The sequence below is a fragment of the Camponotus vicinus genome, unplaced genomic scaffold (assembly GCF_025532165.1).
Source record: "Camponotus vicinus isolate PSW18456_S1 unplaced genomic scaffold, iyCamVici1.0 SCAF_3, whole genome shotgun sequence".
Lineage (NCBI taxonomy): Eukaryota > Metazoa > Arthropoda > Insecta > Hymenoptera > Formicidae > Camponotus > Camponotus vicinus.
In genome coordinates, this window is record NW_028141967.1 from 6,193,624 (window position 1) to 6,218,273 (window position 24,650).

The 24,650-nt window shown below is 35.2% G+C and overlaps 1 protein-coding gene, 1 long non-coding RNA gene and 2 pseudogenes across 2 annotated transcripts in view; 2 read left to right on the forward strand and 2 right to left on the reverse strand.

Moving 5' to 3' along the window:
- Positions 1-20,607, forward strand: part of LOC145969298 (uncharacterized) — a 34,132-nt gene extending 13,525 nt beyond the window's left edge. Inside the window, exons 2-4 of the long non-coding RNA XR_014438021.1 lie at positions 15,763-15,850; positions 18,437-18,588; positions 18,867-20,607. This is a non-coding gene — a long non-coding RNA (uncharacterized LOC145969298). The remainder of the gene's footprint in view (positions 1-15,762; positions 15,851-18,436; positions 18,589-18,866) is intronic.
- Positions 1,987-20,347, reverse strand: LOC145969297 (fatty acid synthase-like; annotated as a pseudogene).
- On the forward strand, positions 3,030-6,878 carry LOC145969296 (uncharacterized). The gene has a single exon (XM_083095308.1). The coding sequence runs from the start codon at positions 4,201-4,203 to the stop codon at positions 6,856-6,858; it is 2,658 nt and encodes an 885-aa protein (XP_082951434.1). The 5' UTR covers positions 3,030-4,200; the 3' UTR covers positions 6,859-6,878.
- A 139-nt stretch (positions 20,608-20,746) lies between the features above and the next one.
- Positions 20,747-24,273, reverse strand: LOC145968338 (fatty acid synthase-like; annotated as a pseudogene).
- Positions 24,274-24,650: the final 377 nt, after the last annotated feature.

Here is a 24,650-nt window from a genome sequence, read left to right on the forward strand (position 1 = left end):
CATTTATTTTCCAAGCAGCAGAAAAAAAAAGAATATATATATATATATATATATATATATATATATATTCTGCTGCTTGGAAAATAAACGAATATAAAGCCATTATACATATAAAAAAATAACTTTATACGATTATTGAAGAAAATGTTAGCAAAAAAATTTAAAAGCATCTTGCAGAAATTAAATACCAAGAATTTGAGGAATATTGATAATAAATGTGAATAAGTGAAATTCTGGAAAAAATTAACTGTAGTTTTCATTTCTTTGTACATTGAGTAATAACTAAAAATATTTGAAAAGAAATATTTGTTAGCATTACTGATCTATTATTTTATATATGTAAGATCCAGAGAATGACGAAAATACCTAAGAATATGTTCAAAAAAATAACTTTATATATATATATATATATATATATTCATAAAAAATATATATTATATATAATAAACATAAATTAGAAAAATAATAATAAAAATTACATAATATATCATAATATACCATAACAATATACCATAACAATAAAATATAAATTGACCGTGACAAAATAAAAATTAATTATACAGATTATAAAGTTCGTTATATAGAACGTATATCTTTCGCAGCTTCCATTCCAACAATAAAAGAATCAAAAGATAAACCTGAACCAACAAAAAAACAATGATGAAAATATTGCTATTTGAATGTTTCACTTTCATATGTTAAGATTCAGCTAATTTTATTATTTAAATTGCACTTCATTATTTAACCTGTCACTAATCAAAATGAGATTAAATTGTACGTGTCATTAATGTCATATGTCATTAAAATCGCAGAGCGTCGCTAATGCAATCTTCTAGAGATCTTCTTCGAGAGAAAAATTGTACGTTTTCTCTTTTTGTATAGATGTGCATCGATGACGGTGATGATAAAGATCTTTCTTAAATGAAAATTTCCATATTTCGACTTTGCATCATGATATCTCCGTTTATAGATCACGCAGAACAAAAATAAAGATACTTTTTTAATACAATTCAAACTCTCTCTATCGATTAAGCTTAAGAATTCGGTCCGTTCAATCGTTATTAAGATTCGATAATCTGATGACTTTCAATCCGACTCGCGTATAGATACACAGAGTGCCTTCCTAATCCTTCACATGAACTTGACGTGAGACATAGAAAAATATGATGATATAAATCGTTAAAATAAGATAAATAAATGTAATTAATAATATAAATTAATAATATAAATAAATATAATATAAATAAAACTTAAAAAGTTACATATTTTAATTTTATAATTAATATTTTATAATATAAATTATAAAATTAAAATATATAACTTTTTAAGTTTTATTTATATTATATTTATTTATATTATTAATTATTTATCTTATTTTAACGATTTATATCATCGTATTTTTACATGTCTCGCGCCATGCGAAGGATTAGCGAGGCACTCCGTGTATTTATACGCGAATCGGATTGAGAATCATCAGATTATCAAATTTTAACAACGGCTGAATGAATCGAATTCTTATTAAACTTAATCGATAGAGCGAGTTTGATTTGTATGAAAAAAGTATCTTCATTTTTCTTCTGAATAATCTATAAATGAAGATATCATGATGCAAAGTCTAAATATGGAAATTTTCATTTAAGAAAGATCTTTAACATCACCGTCATCAACACACATCTACAAACACACAAAGAGAAAACGTACAGTTTCTCTCTCGATAGAAGGTTGCGTTAGCGACGGTCTGCGATATTAATGACATATGACATTAGTGACATGTATAATTTAACCGCATTTTGAGTAGTGACAGGTTAAATAATAAAGTGCAAGTTAAATAATAAAATTAGCTGAATCTAATCATATGGAATTGAGACATTCAAATAGCAATATCATTGTTTTGTTGATTCAGGTTTATCTTTTTATCTTTTAATTGTTAGAATAGAATCATAAAAGAAAACATATATTCTCTCTTCTTATTCATATTTTAATAATTTACAATGATTCGTTAATAAGTGATACTACTTCGTCATTATCCATTATTGTGATATGAGTACTTTCCACGTAATGTATTTGTATTGCACTTTCGGTAATCTAAAAATATTTTTTATTTATAAAAATAATCTTAAAAATGACAAAATGTTACGTTCTAATTAAATTTACCTTATGTAGATCATAATCCTCTTCAGTAAAAGTGATAGGCGTAAGTGTGGGTTTTAATAAAATTATAGATGATTTAAGACGTGGCAATGATGTTATACAGGGTGTTTCATTTTAATCCGACCAGTCGAATATCTCGAAAACCAAGCCCGGGAGAGAAAAATATTTCAGACAAAAGTTGTTTGGTTTCGAGGGGGCCATAAGATGGTGACAATGATTTGACCTTGAACAGTCATTTGAAGGTCACATAAAGGTCACCTTAAATTTCTTAAATGGAATACCCTATATATTTTTGCACATTCTTGTAGCTGACATCGAGAGCTTTCCAAAACGCTATAATTAAGTACCTTTTCGTTAAGTACTTTTTGAGTTATGAGGCTTGAAATAATTTCTTAATTCTACATAAACCGTAAAATATCTAGTAAAATATTCATTTTTCGATTATCTTACCTTAATACTTTTACGTACAAAATAATGAGAGGAATCAATTGGTGTAAAGAAAACACATAGTTGTTTTGAAGAAAAAATATGTAATTTGCAATTAACAATTCCATATTTTTTCTTAAAAACAACTATGTGTTTTTTTTACACCAATTGATTCCTCTCATTATTTTGTACATAAAAGTATTAAGGTAAGATAATCGAAAAGTGAATATTTTACAAGATATTTTACGGTTTATGTAAAATTAAGAAATTATTTCAACCCTCATAACTCAAAAAGTACTTAACGAAAAGGTACTTAATGATAGTGTTTTGGAAAGCTCTCGAGATAAGCTACAAGAGTGTGCAAAAATATATAGGGTGTTCCGTTTAAAAAAATTGAAGTGACCTTCACGTGACCTTCAAATGACTCTTCAAGGTCAAACCAATGATACCATCTTATGGCCCCCTCGAAACCAAACAACTTTTGTCTGAAATATTTTTCTCTCCCGGGCTTGGTTTTCGAGATATTCGACTGGTCGGATTAAAATGAAACACCCTGTATTATAATCTCGTATAGCGAATATATGATCGTAAAACGTCGAACATAACAATTTCTGATTTTCAATAGTTAACTCATTGATATTTGTTCGAAACGCATCGAGCATTAAAAAATTAATTAAGACTCGTAATTGTGCTCGACAAAAAAGGAGAGTCGAGGGCCCGACCGTTCGTTCGGCGCCCTTGGCAGCTGATAACGAGATATCTCTTTGTCCGCGCAAATCCAAAAACAGCGCTTGTCCTTCTCGAAAGATCTAATAACAACAAAGTATGTTAGATCGTTAAATTTTAAACGTTATCTCAGCAACCGTCGAGTGCTTGAAAAATCTGGATCTTTCGAGAAGAGCTTAAGTATAAATTGACGCGATCAGAGAGCGCTGGGCCTTTTGTCGAAAAGTCTCCGACGCGCTCATTTCGTTATCGAACATTTAAAAAACGCTCTTTCCGTTACTCGCGGAATATAGTGATTCTCGCCGTTGCTTGCGGATTCTAAAATTTTGCTCGAAATTTTCGATCTTTCTTTCGCTGCTAATTAAAAGACTGTAAATATATTAAGATTGTGTATTTGTGGATTAGAATAAAGACTTTGTACATAGACATATATATCTATCGGGACTTATCGTTCTCTTTCTCTCGTGCCGCGCTCACTTCCCGGTCTATTCTCGCGCTCTCTCAAACATTTGCTGGTCCTTCGAGCCAGAGCGCTTGTCCGGTGACGTGCAGTGAAGTGAGTGACCGTGCCCTTTCAGTGACCTTCCGTGCTATTCCGGACAGTGTCTGCCAAAGAAGAGAGGAATCATGAGTCGTAAAGCTGAATTACTAATTACCGCCGCAACAGATCTCTACGGCAAAATCGCCCGCACTCATGATAATCTAATGAAGCTGGGCGCTGCCAAAATCACGGTGGGCGCCGTGGAGGCGCGCTTGCAGTCCTTGGAAAAGTATTAGTCCAAATTCGACACACACAACGACGAGCTCCTGAACTACTTAGACCAAATCGCAGATTCGGAGTACTTAAGGCTCGACATACCTGCTCTGGCTGAGGAGGCCTACCTCAGTAATAAAGGTATGCTGTTAGACCTTCTACGTAGCCTCAAGGCCGAAGAAAAGGAAGCTGCTACGAAGGCGCGAGAGCCGTCATCTCAGGCTCCTCGCACTACTCTTCCACGAATACAGCTGCCACCGTTTTCTGGGCTCTACCAGGACTGGCCCTCCTTCCGGGACCTCTTCAACTCCATCATCGGCCAAGATACCGCTATCTCCCAGGTAGAAAAGCTGCACTACCTGAGGACGTGCCTGAAGGGAGAAGCAGCTTTATTGGTAGGAGATCTACCAGTCACCGGCGAGAACTTCACCCGAGCCTGGACAGAGCTAACTCATCATTACGAGAACAAACGCCTCCTGGTTCGTTCATATCTCTCTCGCTTCTCATCCCTTCCGGTCCTGAAGGGTGAGTCCGCTTCTGAATTGCGCAAATTATTGCACGCCGTTATCAATACGGTCAGCTCACTCGAGAGCATTGGTCGACCGATTACAAGCAGCGAGGACTATTTCGTCTACTCGGTGACTGAAAAACTCGATCCCCGATCGCGGCGTGAATGGGAGCATTCGGTCAAGGGTACGACGGAGCCGCCGTCATACTCCACGTTGAGATCGTTTTTTGAAGAAAGATTGCAAACTCTCGAGGCCCTTCAGCCCTCGAAGGCTACGCCGGAGCCCGCTTCTTCCAAATCGAGCGCTTGTTCCAATCGATCCGCGCGCGTACAACACGCGCGAAAATCAGAGTATAAGCGTGGTCGTTGTTCCGTCTGCCAGCAAGATCACTACATCATGTTCTGCGACGGATATAAGTCGAAAACCGCGGCCGAGAAGAAACAGCTGGTGGAAACTGCCAACTTGTGCTTGAACTGTCTTGGCAAGCACAAAGTCAGCGAATGTGCTTCGAAGAAGGCTTGCTCAGCTTGTGGCGAGAGGCACCACACTACACTGCACGACGCGTGCACCGCATCCGCGATCTTAAAGACGTCGCACACTACGCGTAATTCGCCGAACGTTCCCGTCGTCGTCTTGCTCGCGACCGCACGCGTTCGCGTAACGGATCGGTACGGAGTTACGCACGTCGCTCGCACACTAGTGGACCAGGGCTCAGAGTCCTCGCTCATCTCCGAGGCATTGGTGCAGCGCCTGAGACTCGCTCGAACACCCACATCCGTCGCAGTGTTCGGAGTAGGCGGAAAGCAAACGGGGTGTGCCCGCGGCCGAGTAGCCCTCAATCTATCATCTTTAGGAGGTGGACCAACGGTGAGGGTCTCGGCACTAGTATTTCCTCGGCTGACAGTGTATGACGGTGGGATCAAGGCCGACTCAAATGCTTGGAAATATCTTGACGGACTGGACCTGGCGGATCCAGACTTCCTAACGGCAGACCCGGTGGACATTCTGTTGGGCGCAGACGTTTATGCAGCCATTCTTCAGGAAGGCGTTCGCAAGGGTGAACCTCACCAACCTGTGGCGCAGAAGACCTCATTGGGATGGATTCTCTCCGGCTGCGTCAGCTCTCCGACGGCATCGCGCCGCGCTATCGCTAACGCGTGCACCACCGAGGAAGATCTGTCGGTTCTCGTCCGTCAGTTCTGGCAGCAGGAGGAACTTCCTGTCCAGGATTCGTCTCATAGCCTTGAGGATCGAAAGTGCGAAGAATTCTTTCGCCGAACATATACTCGTACTCCGGAAGGTCGATACATGGTTCGCCTTCCGGTACTCGAGCCACTGCCGGATCTCGCAGCCACGCACCAATCCGCTCAGCGAGTCTTGGCGAGCATGGAAAAGAAGTTCGTTCGGGAGCCTCATCTGCAAGACTTGTACAAAGACTTTATGAGGCAGTACGAGGATTTAGGACACATGAGCCTGGCTGACCCTCCGACGTCAAATCGATTCAGCTACTTGCCGCATCACGGCGTCATGCGCGAAGCTAGCTCCACAACCAAGCTACGCGTCGTATTTAATGGCTTCTCAACCGTATCGTCCGGAACCTCTTTAAATCAACACCTCCTGGTGGGGCCAAACTTGCTGCCGCAGCTCGCCGACATTCTGGCAAAGTGGCGTCGTCATCGCTACGTCCTGGCAACGGATGTGGAAAAAATGTATCGTCAGATACTAATCCATCCTGAAGACCGCGACCTGCAAAGGATTTTATGGCGTTACAAGGAGGTCGACAAAGTTCGTGAGTATCAACTTAATACAGTTACTTACGGACTCGCGTGTGCTCCATTTTTAGCCATGCGCACTCTCCGCCAACTCGCGGATGATCAAGAGGAGCGATATCCCCGCGGCGCCGCTATCATCCGCCGTGACGTCTACATGGACGACGTACTCACGAGCGCAGACACCAAGGAAGAAGCGTTGGCATTGCAACGGCAGCTAATTGATCTCTGCATGGCGGGCGGTTTCCCGCTACGGAAATGGTCAACGAACGATCCGACGCTCTTGGCTGACATCCCCGTCGAACATCGCATGAGGCAAGAAATTCGCGCGTGGCGGCCACATGAAACCCACGCGACGCTCGGACTCCAGTGGCATCCAGCCACTGATTGCTTCTCGTTTGCGACGAGGCACATATCCGTGACGCGGATAACGAAGCGCTCCGCTCTCTCTCTAACATCACGCCTCTTCGACCCGCTCGGATGGCTGGGTCCTGCGGTCGTGAGAGCCAAAATTGCTCTTTAACAGATCTGGCTTCAGGGCCTTGGATGGGACGACCCTCTCGACGACATCTTGGTCAGGACGTGGCACAACTATCAGACGGAACTCCCGCTGTTAGAGCTAATACGAATTCCCCGGTGGATGGGTTATCACACGGCGAACACCGAGATCGAGGTGCATGGATTTGCTAACGCCTCCGAGAGCGCCTACGCCGCTGCAGTCTACCTACGAATAAAGAGCGAGAAGTCTTGGGATACGGCCTTGCTCGCTGCAAAAACGAAGGTTGCCCCAGTCAAACAGGTATCATTACCTCGCCTCGAGCTCTGTGCAGCGACACTCATGGTCAGGCTAGTCTCTCGCCTGCGAACTGTGCTCGAACTTCCACAGGCCCCCGTGCATCTCTGGTCGGATTCCACAGTGGCTCTTGGATGGATAAGGGGCCATCCTGCTAGATGGAAGACATACGTAGCCAACAGGGTAGCCGAAATCCAGGTTACCTGTCCAGACGCGCGATGGCACCATGTTCCTGGCCGGGAGAACCCTGCGGACTGCGCTTCCCGCGGTCTGTCACCAAGTCACCTTGTCGATCACCAACTCTGGTGGCAAGGCCCTTCGTGGCTCAAGGCAGATGCTCACTCATGGCCAAAGGCCGCCGTTACGAATACCGAGGAGGCTCTACCAGAAGCACGAGTCAAGGTCCACGCAAGCGAAGTATCTGAGCCGCCCGTGAAAGAACCTGAGGAACTGCTGCGATTCTCCTCTCTTAACAGGCTGCTGCGCGTGACAGCTTAGTGTCGACGTTGGCTTCCCCGACGTAAAATCGAGAGCCAGTCAGCCACCGATCTTAATGCTGCCTATGGAGCAGCTCTATCCACGACCGAGCTCGATGCCACGCGACTGTTATGGATCCGGTTGGTGCAAGCCGGAAAATTTAAGCTGGAATTAACAGCTCTACGACAGAGTCGAAGCCTGCCAAAATCCAGTCCACTTATTCGTTTTACTCCTTTTGTAGATTCTGAAGGTCTACTCCGTGTGGGTGGACGCCTGAAGCATGCGCTGCTGGCCTATGACAAGTGACACCCCATCATCCTGCCTAGCGACTCTTACCTTACCCGACTCGTCATCGACGCCTGCCATCTCCGCTCACGGTGGGGTTCAGTTGACCTTGGGTCTGTTGCGGCAACGTTATTGGATTCTTCGAGGCCGCGCTATCGTCAAACAGCGAATCCACCAGTGCGTGACGTGCACGCGATGGCGGGCGGCGACTCCCCAACAGATCATGGGCAATCTTCCTAGCAGCGCTACGCCGATTCATCTCCCGGCGTGGCGTGTGCAGCACCATCCGCAGCGACTGCGGCACAAACTTCGTCGGGGCCGACGCTCAATTGAGAGCCCTCTTCACGGCGAGTAATCCGGAGCGACGTGCAATTGAGCAGCGGCTTGCGGCAGAGAGCATCCAGTGGAAATTCAATCCACCATCAGCACCCCACTTTGGCGGCATATGGGAAGCCGCCGTCAAATCGGTCAAACACCATCTGCGCCGGGTGTTGGGGGATGCGAAGCTAACATACGAGGAGATGAGTACTCTCCTCGCTCAGATTGAAGCATGTCTTAATTCCCGACCATTACAGGCTCTCTCAGACGATCCAGACGACCTCGCAGCCTTAACGCCAGGGCACTTTCTTGTGGGATCGGCGCTGACAGCTATCCCGGAGCCGTCTCTGGTGGATCAACCCTCCAATCGGCTAACCCGCTGGCGTTTCCTTCAGCAGGTGCGAGACCATTTCTGGGATCGATGGGTAAAGGAATATCTGCATGGACTCATCCATCGTCCGAAGTGGTGGAAAAGGAGCGAGGACTACAAAATCGGACGACTGTGTCTCATCCGCAATGAGATTACTCCGCCGACGCGGTGGCCTTTGGCGCGCATCGTGCGAGTCCACCCAGGCGAGGATGGACAAACTCGCGTCGTAACCGTTCGGTCCGCTACCTCGGAACTCACTCGACCGATTGCTAAGCTCGTCCTCAACGCGACAACGACCTTGTAGAAGGGTCGTCGTCTCAATAACGACCACATTATTCTAATTTTTTTTTCTTTTTTTCTCTTCTCTTCTTTCTTTTATTAATTTTTTTGTTAATCACTGTAAACAATCATCTGTCCTTGTCTAGCTTCGATTTATTAGCAACCGTCACCATAACTAACGGCATACGTCTCCGCCTCGATTCTCGACCGCCAGCAGGAGCATACCGCGCATCCACTGCTAAAGTAGCCTAATTTCGCCAAACGCTTTCGGCGAGGCGGGCGGGATGTTCGAAACGCATCGAACATTAAAAAATTAATTAAGACTCGTAATTGTGCTCGACAAAAAAGGAGAGTCGGGGGCCCGACCGTTCGTTCGGCGCCCCTGGCAGCCGATAACGAGATATCTCTTTGTCCGCGCAAATCCAAAAACAGCGCTCGTCCTTCTCGAAAGATCTAATAACAACAAAGTATGTTAGATCGTTAAATTTTAAACGTTATCTCAGCAACCGTCGAGTGCTTGAAAAATCTGGATCTTTCGAGAAGGGCTTAAGTATAAATTGACGCGATCAGAGAGCGCTGGGCCTTTTGTCGAAAAGTCTCCGACGCGCTCATTTCGTTATCGAATATTTAAAAAACGCTCTTTCCGTTGCTCGCGGAATATAGTGATTCTCGCCGTTGCTTGCGGATTCTAAAATTTTGCTCGAAATTTTCGATCTTTCTTTCGCTGCTAATTAAAAGACTGTAAATATATTAAGATTGTGTATTTGTGGATTAGAATAAAGACTTTGTACATAGACATATATATCTATCGGGACTTATCGTTCTCTTTCTCTCGTGCCGCGCTCACTTCCCGGTCTATTCTCGCGCTCTCTCAAACAATATTCTTTGAAAAGCGAGCAGAAAGAAATTCAAATTTCTCTTCCCACGTATTGCACTTATTTAGTTCTAATGTAAGCTGGAAATAATAATATTGTATTAGTACAACAAAATGATAATAACAAAATGACAATCTGCATTTTAAACTGAGATAAAATAATATGCTTATATTATATTATGTTATTTCATCTAATCTAAATTACGTTAAAGAAACTTTATAAAATTTTTTTTGTAAACTTTGTAATTTAGATTATATAAAATAATATAATAAAATAATATAATAAAAAAGTTTAGTTTTTTTTATAATTTTAAAGCATATTCTAACAAATTATTTCATAATTTTTCCTCTCATTCTATTAACTATATACTATTCTATTAACTGTACATATATAAACTCAATTAAATAAGTAACTTTTCCAATAAAAAGTTATTTATTTAATTAAGTCATAATATATTTTTAATAATTGACTAACCATTTCATTGTTCGAGTCAAAATACAAGCTTATTAAATGAAATAAAATAATATTTTGTAGCTCTTGTTCGGTAGTATGTTAAAAATGTTTCTCAAACAAGAACTTCATTTGATCAGGAGCTCCATCTATAAGTATTAAACGTCCGAAGAAATTCTTAGCTTCTAATAATCTCGCTAATTCGGTGGCAATTAAAGATCCAAATGAATAACCGACAATTAGAAATTCTTTTTGACTTTGTATTTTCTCCAATACGTGCTAAAAAAATAAGCAAACATGTATGAAACTACGTAAAAATGGCGCGCATGCATGCATGCGCGTATGCGTATGCATAATTAAATATATATCATTGTTTAAAGTTTAAATACAGCAATTAAAATAAAGATTTCAAACAGATTATATTATAATTTCGTACAGGCAGAAGATATGCTGCTGATTTCATTACTGACGAAGTAACACCTGGCATATTAAGTACACCGTGTTGCAAACATATCGTCGAAAATTTAATTTTCGATCCTATCAGTTTATATACACTTGCAGAGCCGTCGATTCCTGGTATAAGGAATATTTCACTCCCAGCAACTTTACTTTCTGTAGCGAGTGTTACATAAATGTCTGGACTCAAATCTGAATCGTTAAGTTTTCGAATCAATATTTTTAAACCGTCCAAATCATTTACATTAGCTTCCGTGTCATCTTCTCGGTACATCTTTTCTTGTTCAGATGTATTTGTCAATTTTCTAAGTTTTGCAAAAGTGAGATTTTGAATATCTTGTGCTGTCAATAAAATATCGAATTCCCTCTCCAATATCTGTTTAATCTCCACTGCCATCATTGAATTCATACCTAGTTTAGCCAGTGACACGTTTGGCGCCACCATATTAAGATTTTTCAATCCTATTTTAAAAATTAGAGAAAGAATTAAATATTTACACATGATTTTAATCAGATCTTATCTAATCTTGAAATTGCAATATAAGAATTATTAAAATTTTTATATATTTATAATTTAAAATTCTTTTTTAATTTTTATAATTTTTTTGAAAAAAAATTTATTTGTATAAGCGAATCTTTTACATAATACTTAATGAACTCACCCATAATATTTGCAACAGCTTCAAATGGATTCGTTGCTTCGCCAGAACCTTTCTTTTTCTCAGCAACAACCATGCTGCTTACGATTGGCCGATCTTGTAGCAAGAACGTTTCTAATGTGTCCAAGCAGGAGGATATTCCTTGTTGCAATGTACCACCAATAACAAGTTCTTTGTTGTCTTCTTGCATATCTGCGACAAGTCCAACGTCACCAATCGCGCCCCACTGTATAGCCAAACCATGTAAACCTTCTTTCATTCTTCTTTCACAAATTCTTTCCATTACGGAATTTGCCATTCCGTAATTTGTTTGGCCTGCGTTACCTCTTCCGCATGAAACGGAAGAAAAAACGACAAAATGTCGGAGCTGGGGACAAATTGTTCTCGATAATTCGTCCATCCTTTTCGTCGTCCATGCTTTTGATATAAAAGAATCTTCGAATGCTTGTGGGGACTGATTCTTGAATATGTTATCTTTCAACACAACTGCGAGATTGAATATAGCATCCACGGGACCTTGTTCTTCGGCAAATTGCAATATAGATTTACAGTCTTCGTATTTCGAAGTATCAGTAGCTGTAACGATTTGAACATTTACACCATAAGATTGCCATAACGTTATTCTTGATCGCTGATAACCGTTTTTTATTCCAGTTGGCGAAGTCAATACTAGGTGTCTTGCACCATGTAAAACTAACCAATCAATTAATTCTAGACCGAAACCACCCAGACCACCTATAACGATATAGCATTTGTGTTCCAGGCAATAATACCGGGGATGTGCAAGTATAGGTGCATCCAGTTCATCTTCTTTTTGAACTTTTATTATTATCTGCAAATAATATTATATTATATTGTGAAGTGTTAGAGGAAAAAGAAATAAGAAGAACATAAAAGACGAAAAGTTCTTAGAAAAAATGAAGATCACAGATAAAAACCTGTAAGAATGAATAAATTGTGAAGTAAAATGTAATTGTATAATAAAAAAATAGAAAAAAATTTAAAAGAATCGATAAAAAAACCTTTAAAAGAGGAGAGTTTTTTAAATGTAACGTAAAGAGGAAAGGAGCACAATGGATAACTTTTACATATCACAACATAGTTAAGAAGATACAATATATTAAAAAAAAAACTGTTTAATTTTTTTATTTCAAAACCCCTTGATAAAAATATTTAAAACGGAAAAGTTTGCGTCACTTACGTTTAATATTAAGTTTCAATTAAGGAAAATAGACAGAAATATTCTTAGCACAGAAATGTTTGCGTTTCAAAATATAAACAGGAAACAAGAGTGATTTTCATTTATATTAAACAATAATTCTAATATATTAAATATAATACAAAGGAAACAAAAGCTGTATGCATTTTTTTGAGAATTTAATATTTTAATTCTAATTATACTTCCTCCTCAATTATATCCTCAATTATACGTACACTAAAAAAACGATCATACCTTTCCAATATGCTTTCCAGCAGCCATATATCTAAAAGCAGTTTCTATTTCATCCTTTTCAAAGACTTTTCTGCATAACGGTTTAATGGCATTATTTTTTAAGCCTTCTGCTATCTTGCTCCATATTACTGCCTTAATCTCTGATTCTGCAGAAAATACGTTATCCAATAAAATGCCATAAAAACTAATGCCTTTTGAAAATGTAAATATTTCTAAAGGATTATTGGAGACCATATCAAACTTTCCAATCTCGAGAAAACGACCATCTTTTGCTAAGCAACGGACGGACGCTTGCAGTTTTTCTTCAGCTAAAGAATTCAATACGATATCTACTCCGCGACCTCTCGTTCCCCGAATAATCATTTCTTCGAAGCTCGTATCACAAGAATTCCCGATGTGATCCTCGGGAATAGAGGGAAACGTTTCTCTTATAAAGTCTCGTTTCTCGATACTTCCAACCATCGTAAACACTTCGCAACCCTCGTAAAGAGCAAGATAAATGGCAGCTTGACCAACACCTCCCGTACCAGAGTGAATCAACACTTTATTGTCTTTTTTCATTTTACCGCTCATATACAAAGCGTAATAACACGTGTTATATACACAAGGAACCGTCACGGCGTCTTCCATCGTCCATTTGTCGGGTATGATCCAATGAAAATATTTATCAGCTATGCGAATATTTGTTATTCCTCTGAAAATAATATAATTTACAAGATCATATAAAAATTTATTATGTTAAAATTAAGTCGAAAAAATATTTTTTGTAAATAATATATTAAGAATGAAAAAAAGCATGTAAAATATAGCAACTTTTTCATTTCTTACTTCATCAAAAATGTTTCTAATTTAAATATAAGAAATTTATATCGATTTTTACTAAGAATATATGCACATACATATATTAAAATTCTATTCACATACATATTAAGCTTCTATCAAGTTTCTATCCAATATTCACTTACCCTGCTGAACATAATCCCATTACTCTTTGCCCAGTTTTATTAAAACCAACAAATTCAATTCCAATTAAAGAATTATTATTTCGATCAGTTGTAATAGATTCAGTGGTGAGTCTACCGCTAGCTGTCAAGACATCTCTAAAATTGATAGATGCATAGACTATTCTTACTAGATTTTCGTCATCATTATTGACGAAAGATATCCTACTTTGCATCCAACAAAGATTACTCAGATCACCTCGCACCTAAAATAAATAAATATAACAAGTTATTTTAAGCCTCTTAAAGTTACAGTAAGAAAAACTATTACTTAATTTATGAAGGAAAGTATCACAAATTATCACTGTTTCAATTTTCTTAATCCCATCTTTTTGAAATCGTACCATTTGAGAAACATAAGCACTCTCTACGAGTTTTGGTTCTAATAATGGTAATGGAAAATGTCTGTAGGATCCCCAAATGCCGGAACGTATAACATTGATAGGTAAATCCAGCTGTAGCTGCCTCATGTATAACGATTCTTGCAATGAAAAAGCAGGCGCATCCCTATCTTGGATAAATACACTTCTAATCATTTCACCGCCCGGTTCTTTTTGCAAACAATTAACAAGGCTGAGTAGACCGCATTCGAAATTTCCTTCTGCGATGATTATAATCCTCGTATTTGTGTTGTCATTTTCCACGTTCATGAATGATTTAATCTTATTTATCCACGAGAATTCGTAATTGTTTACATGCACAATCTGCTGATTCGTCTTAAAATCTTGTATTTTTCTTAATAATATAATTGTCTTATCGTTGGTGCGTTTTTCCAAAATTACTTTTAATCCATATTTGTCCAGACATGAATAATCGTAAATAGCATCTAACTCTTCCAATATCAGAAGAAATCCCTTTGGTATTATGGCAGACGACAATTGTTCGTATAAATCGTTTCTATTTTTTGTTAAAATTCCGAAACCTATGATCATCAAATAATTTTCATTTTTTGTCAGTTTATCAAATTCCATCGTAGGAATATTGTCGGGCAAAGAAATATCTTTAAATCGTTCGTTACTCGTTACTATTTTGATATTGTAACAAATTTGCGGTAAGTCGTCTAAAATTTTATAAACATGTAAAGAACTTAAATTCTCCGGCATCACTTGATCGCTATTTTCGATAAATTCGATGATTTTTACGTTTATCATGTTGTGATACTCAAGTGCAACGTGCACCGACATTCTTATTGCATCTGGCAAAGCTATCATATTTAGATCTCGATGAGCAATAAACTTGCACTCTTCGAAAACGGGGTTGGCTACATTTTGTCGACGAGATATAGCTGCAGTTATGAGGCCGTGTATTTCTATTCCTCCAGATATCAAAACATCTAAGTATTTATAATTTTGTACAAGGACTTCTGCGGATATAAAGACAAAGCATATCAAGTATATATTTTTCGAAAAATAATATTCGATTAAATATGTATATAATTTTTCGAAAAATAATATTCGATTAAATTACGTATATTTACGTAATTTAAAATACTGTAAAACTTACGTTTTTTTTCATTTGAAAGTTTTTCAATATATTTTATGTGAGATTTTGGATCGATTACCGCTTTACGAATTCTTGTTGGTACAAAAAGGCTTCTCGAATTCTGCCCTAAAATCATCATCTGTAACATATTGTCTATAAATGTTACCCAATTGTCAGTCCAGGCAATATGACCATTTTTTCCTGAGATTAATGCGCTTCTTAATCCACGAAATTCACCGGTATATTGATAATCACGAAGTTTTAATTCTTTCTAAATATCTTTCATATTCATCTCCTCTTTGTCATTATTATTTCTATCAATAAATGTACTACATATTTTCTCGTCTTCAATATTAACTGGAATTCGTACTGTTCCAGTGACGACAGCACTGTCCCCTTCGATTATTTCGAATTTGCAACTATCTATAAGAATACAATTATCAATTTCTTGTATGAATGTTTAATTTACAAACGGAAATTCTATTTCATGTTTTATAACGAGATTCTGTACTATGTTTCATAACGAGAGGATGTTTTTAACGAAGAATAAATTCCAGCCGGCCTTCAACCGTGCAAATGAAATAATGTGGAAAGGAAATATCAATCATCTGCAATTTGTAAGTTAAATAAATAAAAATAAATTTTAATTTTAATGAAAGTGTTCAAGTAGCATTATTAATGGTCAAATACGCGTTAGATCTGATATACATTTGCGTTAGAAACGTAGATATTTTGGATAACCAACAGTTTTAATGAATTACAGAAAATTAATTTAGCTATGGTATGTCTTTAAGGTAAATATTTACCTTTACACAGCCAACCCCAAATGACTTGACCTTGACATATATAATTGTCACTGCCCTAAAGTAACATTCAAAGAAAGATCACTGCCCTGAGTAACATCCAAAATGTTTTAGGCGTCGCTCGTTGTTTATTAAAAAGTTATAAACAAAAGAAGTTTTATAAATTTTATAGAATTTTTGAACACCATGTACAATAATAGACCTTTCAGGTAAATATGGAGAAAAGGTATAACCTCACTAATGACCTTGACCTTGACATATGTTGTAAAGCTCATTATTCTGAGTCATACACCGTTTGAATTTTGTGGCGGTTTCTCTTCGTTCCTAAGGTATGCGATTTTGAAATTTTATACTTACTTGTATCATCTTTTCGTTACATTCTAAAGGTCCCGAGGTCATCTTTCTGAATAACTTTCAAAAGGTTTTAGCCGCTTGTTATTTATTAAATAGTTATTAACAAAAAAGTTTTATGAATAGAATATAATTTTACCACATCATGTATGTTCAAGAAGAAAAACATATATTTAATAGAATATATGTATTTGTAAACTTTGCTTTGTCTTGCAAAGTACATGCGTGGACACCGCATGTTCCTTACCTTGATATATGACATTTTGCTTTACATGGTTCATATGGTTTATATAAGTTTGCAACTTTTTATGCGAAGCCAGGTATATTCCATACTTCAGACACAGGTTGGGTTAGGTTATATCTTCCGAAAGTGGAGCCCCCCCCGTAGGGGGGGCGGAACATGCAGTGTCCACGCATGTACTTTGCAAAATGAAAGAAATTATATACAAACATTTATTAAAAGTTTAGGTAAAATAAAAAGTACAATTTTTATTTAGCGAAACTAAACAATAATTCTATAGCTTAGTGACATGGAAGGGACAACGAGCAAACGTAAACAAAAATATATAAACACACAAGTAAAATATAATATAAAACCGTGATGAGCAAATGTAAACAAAAAATGTAAACACATAAATAGGATATAACGAAAAGATGACATAAAAGTATAAACCTTTTCTCCATATTTACCTCAAAGATCTATTACTGTACATGGTGTCTAAAAATTCTATAAAATTTATAAAACTTCTTTTGTTTATAACTTTTTAATAAACAACAAGCGACACCTAAAATCTTTTGAATGTTACTCAGGACAGTGACCTTGACAATATATGTCAAGGTCAAGTCATTTGGGGCTGGCTGTATAAAGGTAAATATTTACCCTCTTTAAATTGCAATCTTTCGACCATAAATTTTAGCATTAATTAAAATAGCAAAAATATAAATAAAAATGAGATGTATAAAAATCAAACAAATCATCAAAATTAACAATACATTTGTTACTGTAAATTGACAGTAGAAATTAAGATTTCTTGATTATGTTTACTTTCTCAGCAGAATACAAGCTTAATGCAGTACTAATATATTGCAATTTTTGTTCAATTTGCTGCTACTTTGGCAAACTGTTAATAATTTGTTTAGTAGATATAAATATTTTCTTAATTTATTTTTTTTAACTGAATTTTTTCTCTTATTCATATGTTATGTCTTAAAACATTTTTATCTTTTTGTATATCTAGATCACAAAATTATTTTAATTATACAAATTACCTTTTTGGATCATAAGAGTTAAATCGACTGGATTTTGCTTCGACAGAACTGTAGGACGTAGGAAATTGACATCTTCAAATACAATTGGTATATCGAGATAACTTTGCTTTTTAAACGAGCCGATCATTTGCCATATTAGTAAAAGATATCCTGTAGCCGGTAATACATTTTTTTGATTAATGACATGCCCGGTCATATATATAAATTCTTCCTCTGATAAATTAATGGTAACAATTGTTTCCTCATTTTCAACTTTTCTTTGTGCGTAATAATGACATACATACCAATCTTCGGAATGATCCCATCTAAAACGTGTTATTAATTTAACAATATATAAAACATTAGGCTTATTAGTGTTTAACGTCGTTAAAAATAATGCAATTTAATTTTCCGTTTTTTAAAATTCTCCTATTTTTCTGTAGTAAACATAACGTTGAAAAATCTTATATTATATTAAGCAAAATTTACCTTATAAGGTGAGAAATCATTGGTGTATTACGACTCAGGAAACTTAACTTCTGGATATAAATTTGCGATTTGCAGCTGTAATTCTGCATTATAAAGTTGTCCAATTCCGTGTAAGAATATTTCAACGTTTGGTTTGTGAGAGAATTTGTATAACGTGACATTTGTCACAGTTGCCTTTAATGAATCGTTAAAAATGTATTGTAGAATGTCGTGCGGCGCTATCTCAATCGTCACCGCGTCGTTTGGAATAAAACGCACAGCTTTTGAAAATACTACCGGGGCTAACAGATTATTTGTATAATATTTTGCTAGATACGAGATATTTGGAGATGTGTTGAACCATTCATAGGATTCATTCAACATGTTCAACCACTTTGAGCTCGGAGAGGCTTTCTGTGGCAATATCTGATTCAGGTATTCCAAAAGTTTAACTCTCGCCGGCTCGACATAACGACTATAAAAAGGTATGTGTCCATAGGAAATTTCTTTGACAGAAATGTTGTCATTCTAAACAGAAATAAATTTTTTTTAATGAACTCATTTATTTAATTCAACGTAATTATAAACATAGATATATTATTTGTACTTTTTAAGTGTTTCCAAACCTGTAGCTTAGCGAGGAATGCTCTCACAGAGCTTGTTGGTCCACTCACAATATAATTATGCGGACTATTACAACAAGCTACATCGATATCCAATGGACACATATTCTTCATAGTTTTATAATCTAAATTAATTTCAGCCATCAAGCCACCTATTATTTTTGACTTAAGAAATGCTAAACCGACATAATAAGCCAACATGATGGTTTCTTCGGCCGTCAAGCACTCATCGGCATATCCACAAACCAATTCGCCAATGGAATGACCCATTATAACATCAGGAGTGATACCAATACTTATTAAGAGATCAACTAATCCGATCTGTAATATATGTAATTATTTTTTATATATTTCAACACTTTCTATTTTTCTTTTAAATAAAATAATATTATAAAATGTTACAAATTTAACTTTCTGCATACAATTATGTAACATATGAAAGGCTCTTTTCAATTTCAATTCTTTTACAAGAATTTTGGGTAATAATTTACTTTAGGGGAGTAACCTCTGATGACCTTGACCTTGACATGTTATAGAGGTCACCCTTCTGAGTAATCTTTAGAAGGTTTTAGCCATTGCTCGTGATTCGTTGAAAAGTTATCAACATAAGAAATTATAAATGGAATGTAAATTTTATTGACACCGTGTAGATAGAACTATAGTATATATAACCTATATAAACATGAATTGTAGTATTCTCGATTCTTATTTATATACAAGTATTCAGTTGTTCCTTACACATTAAAACTAAAATTTGGTTTAAATCAGAAATAGGTTTGGGTTAGGTTATACCTCTTGAAAGTGGAGCCCCCCGCAGAGGGGGCGGAATCCATTGTATACATTTTACTTTGATTCTCACAGAGAGTAAACTTTGCTTCACCTTGCAAAGTACATGCGAGGTCCACCCTACACCACCCCTGAGTCAGTGCGAAACGAGGTCTATTATTGTATGGTTCCACATGGGTTTGCAACTTTCCATGCGAAACGAGGTCTACCCCACACTACTTCTGAGTCAGTGCGAAACAAGGTCTATGATTCCTCGCTTCGCATGGGAAGTTGCAAATTCATGTGGAACCATACAATAATAGACCTCGTTTCGCGCTAACTCAGGGGTGGTGTGGGATGGACCTCGCTTTGCATAGAAAATTAAAATAACTTTGACCTTTTTAGAAGTCAAATCAACATTGCTTAGGAATTCATATAGTCGCATGTTGCATATAATTCGTGGAAATTTTTTCGTTAATAATTTTTTAATAAACAACGAGCGACAGCTAAAACCTTCTGAAGATTACTCAGAAGGGTGACCTCTATGACATATGTCAAAGTCAAGGTCATCAGAGATTATTCCCCTAAAGTAAATAATTATCGAATTTTGAGTTTTTTATAATATACTGATTTTTAAAAATACGGCGCTTCATTAGATAATACAAAAAAATTCCGTAATATATAGACGATATATTTTTGTTCATACCTGTAATCCAATAAGACCTACAAATAAGTTGACTACGTTATCGAAAATATATTTGTCTTTATTTATTAGAATATCTGTGACAAATATATCATAAGGTTTCAAAACAATATCGCATTTTTGAATTGCTCTAGCGAATACTGGAAATTCCATTAAAGCTCGACCTATATATATATATATATATCAATATTTAAAAGGATATAATTATATTATACAACGTAGTCGATAAATTATTTTAAATGAAGTAATATTTTTATATAATTAATCTAAACATACATAAATGAAATCTCTAAAAATCATTTATCTTTATTATGCACATGCTTTCTATGTAGTATCATTATTATATTTTAGTTTAGTTCGTATTAGATAGAATTTTTACATCTAAATGTAACTTAAGCAATTATTTAATACAAATTTACAAACTGAAAATATTATAATTGTTACTTTTATTATATATAAGAATATATATGTATAATTTAAAAATCGTTAAACATTAATTACAAATAAACATCTTCATAATAATTATTACATTGTATTATAATATATAATGATTTACTTGCCCATGTTAAAACACTGAGATCCAATTCCAGAAAATATGAAGCAAATCGGTTTTTTCGTATATAAGTTGAATCTCCTTTTAATTATTGCATTATCAGTTATTTTGGATCCAGCAATTATGTATCCTCTGTAGGGATGATCTTTTATATTGCTGCTATAAATACGATGCAGGAGAGATATATATTCTACATCTATTAATCGACTCTGTATCTATAAAGATATATTAGTTATTATAATTATAAAAGTATAATTATTTTATAATATTTTAAAGATTATTTTTTTTTAAATTAATTATAATTAGAAACTTAGTTAAGCAAATGTTTCATATATTTGACTTTGAAAAATCTGTGCCTTTAAAATATTTTATAATTTATTTCATTGCCATGTTGAATATTATTTAGTCACTTTATCCAAGTAGGTATATTAATATGTTAAAAGATACGTTTCGAGAACAATTGATTTTAATATGTCTTAAGAGAAGACCTGTTCATATAATATTCTACCCTTTCTTCCGTTTTCTTGATTGACTAAAACCAATTTGAATTTATCCTTATAACTTTTATATCTAGATCTCATTTATTAAAGTTAATTATTTAACTTATTTATATTATATAACTTTATTAATAATTATTAACTTTAATAATATTTAATATGATTAATATACTTTAATTAAATATAATTTAAATTATAACAATGATTTTTTAAAATTCTTTATATAAACAATCTTTTAAATCTTTCATCTTTACCTTTTATTTCATATTAATATATTTGTTACTCTTTGCGTTAAATTATTTAGTAGTAAGCACACGTCATTTTAATGTTCCAAACTGGTCATTTTTGATCATATATCGTAAAAATGACTGATTTGTTACATGACTTTATATTGGCGTCTTGATATAACATTATTTTGATGTCATATTTCAGTCATGAATTGACGATTATTTTATTATTAATGTGATTAGTTAGTACATCAATCCCATAAAAAATTCTTTTAAAATTTTTTATGGGATTGATGTACTAACATGACTTTCGCGATCGGACTTTAACAATTTTTCTCTCGACGCATGCGTTTATCTGTGCACGACTCATGTTGCTTAACCACTCAAGTGTTCATTAAATTAGTCCACAGTGAAAATATTAGCTATATCAATCGAGTGTAATTAAAGTGCCAAAAAATATACATATTTTTTTATAATACAGTTGATTGGCAAAATATATTTTTATAAAACGCAGGCAACGGAAGACATTATTTGTTGAAATTTTATATGATATTAGAAGTAAGTTTATTTATGTTTAAATAAAATAATAATAACAAATATAAAACTTGTGACCTATTTTCTTACCATATTTGTGTTTTCTAACGTTTACAAATAAAGCAATTTAATCGATCTGAGATTCCTCTGAAGAATAGAATGGCTGTAATTGTTCAATGATGCTCTCGAATCGGTTAATCTATCTTATTCGACAACGCTATTAAATACATTATTATGCTAAGGAAAAGGCGTCAAAATATGGTACATTCTGATGTCAAAATGCGGTACATGTCATGACGTTAAGAATCTGTGACATTAAACCGTTACTTTTATGTCATAAAAACGTCAACTCGTGACATCAAGAATAGTCAGTGAATGACCAATTTGAAACGTGAAAATGACGTGTGCTTGCTACCTGGGAATATATACTTACGTCATCTAATATAATTTTAACTGCTTCTTTGGTACGTCCAGATATAACTACAAGCTTAGGTAAATTATTATTTGTTTTATTGACTTTACTTTTCGAATTTGATTTCAATAATAAATGGCCATTAGCACCACCAAATCCGAAGGAATTAATACCGACGTAGCCACCCTTCCATTCTGTCGGTTCAGTGACTATTTTTACTCTTCCTTCAATGATAGCAGTCAGATCCTTTCGTGGATGTTTAAAATGTATAGTAGGAGGGATTATACCAGTTTCCATCGCAATTAAAACCTTTGCAAGATAAATATATTTGTTATAATGCATATAGATAATAATATCTTAATTCTTTAATTATAATAAATAATCAATAAATAATAATTATAATAAATAATTAATAAATAATAATTATAATAAATAATCAAAAATGACAGATAAATAAAAAAATACATAAGTTTATATATTCCATTAGATTACATAGATGTATTAACTCCATTTTGTAAATCTTTGTTGTAAACTTTACCTTTGCAATTTGACAATGACCGCTAGTGGCTTCAGAATGTCCAATATTCGATTTTACTGAACCTATTAATAGAGGAAAATCTCTGTTGATGCATAAAGTTTCGTCGATTGCTTGAAGCTCCACGGGATCGCCGGCTAGAGTGCCAGTTGCATGAGCTTCTAGGTAAGATAGCTCAAGAGGCAAAACGTTACATTCTTTGTAAAATTCATCCAATAATATTTTTTGTTTGTCTAATGATGGAAAGGTAATTCCTTCTTCTTTAAAACCATCGCAGTTGGTTTTACCATAAATAAAAGTGGCATAGATTCTTCTTGCATCCTTTGCTTTTTGCAAATATACTACTGTAGCCGCATCACTACGCATGTAACCTGCACCTTCTTTATCATAAGGTTTACAGTAACCATCGCGAGATAAAACTCCTAAAATAATATCAATAATTTATTTCGATTGAATATAAAAAATGTAATTTACTTTTTTATTCCGGTTTCTTATTTAATATATCAATTAATATATTTGAAAACTTTGATAAACATGTAAAATAAGCAAATCAGTTATATTGTTATATTTTGAAAAGAGAAATTATTAGATCAAATATTGTGTTAATTAATGCATCAATAAATAAATTATACCATTTAACAATCTCAAATACAACATCTTTGAACATAATATTATTTTTCACATACCCAGGCGATAAAACTGGTAAGTCACAAAAGGATGAATGCACAAATTGATACTAGCGACAATAGCCGCGTCGCAAATTCCAGATCGAATCAAATTGTAAGCTTCCACCATAGCGAAATGGGTCGAGCTACATGCAGTATCAATGTTATACGACGGTCCAGTAACGTTGAGCCAGTTAGAAATTCTATTTGCCGACATATTTTTACTGCAACCAAGTATGGGCAATCCAGCAACCTAATTATGATAGTTTTTATACTAAAAATGTTTTTTTACAATATCCTTGTACATACATATTAATACGTTCATACAGTTTGAAGAATGCATGTTTTTCTTATCGATTTTTAATAGTTAAATTATTGACATACATGAGTCTGGAATAATAAAATTATTAACATACATGAAGCTTTTCGTATACTACATCGAGATATGTATCACAAACTGACATTGCTGTGATAACTGCCGTCCTTGTTCCCTACAGTTCTGCGGGATTGACACCTGCGTCAATAATTGCTGCATAGGTGTTTTCGAGCAACATTCTATCTCCAGGATCAAGCGTATGAGCTTCTATGGCCGATATATTAAAAAATTCTGGATCAAATTTTTCTATATTGTTGATTTTTCCTATTCGAGGAGGCATTTCAAAAATATCTGTCAAAATTTAAAATGATTTATAGAAAAATAACATATATTGAAATCATAAATAAGAACTACATTTTTAAAGATGGGCAAGATATTTTTATGGGTAGACGACATTTTGATTATTTTTCATTTTCACATCAAACGCAAAAAACTTGCGAATATGTTATAATAAAAATGATTTATGTACAAATTGCACATAGAATATTAATTGTCAATTTTAATGTTATATTTATAATTAAACCGCATATATATTGTAAATTCGTGAGTATCATTAATATATATTTTATGAGATATAAGTATTATTTTTTTTAATATAAAGAACAATGATATTCTTACCTAGAAAAAAAGTTTACATAATAATATACATATAATTAT

Bases quoted from the DNA above. Each gene is read 5' to 3' on its own strand.
- LOC145969296 (XM_083095308.1), top strand. From the start codon at position 4,201: ATGCTGTTAGACCTTCTACGTAGCCTCAAGGCCGAAGAAAAGGAAGCT.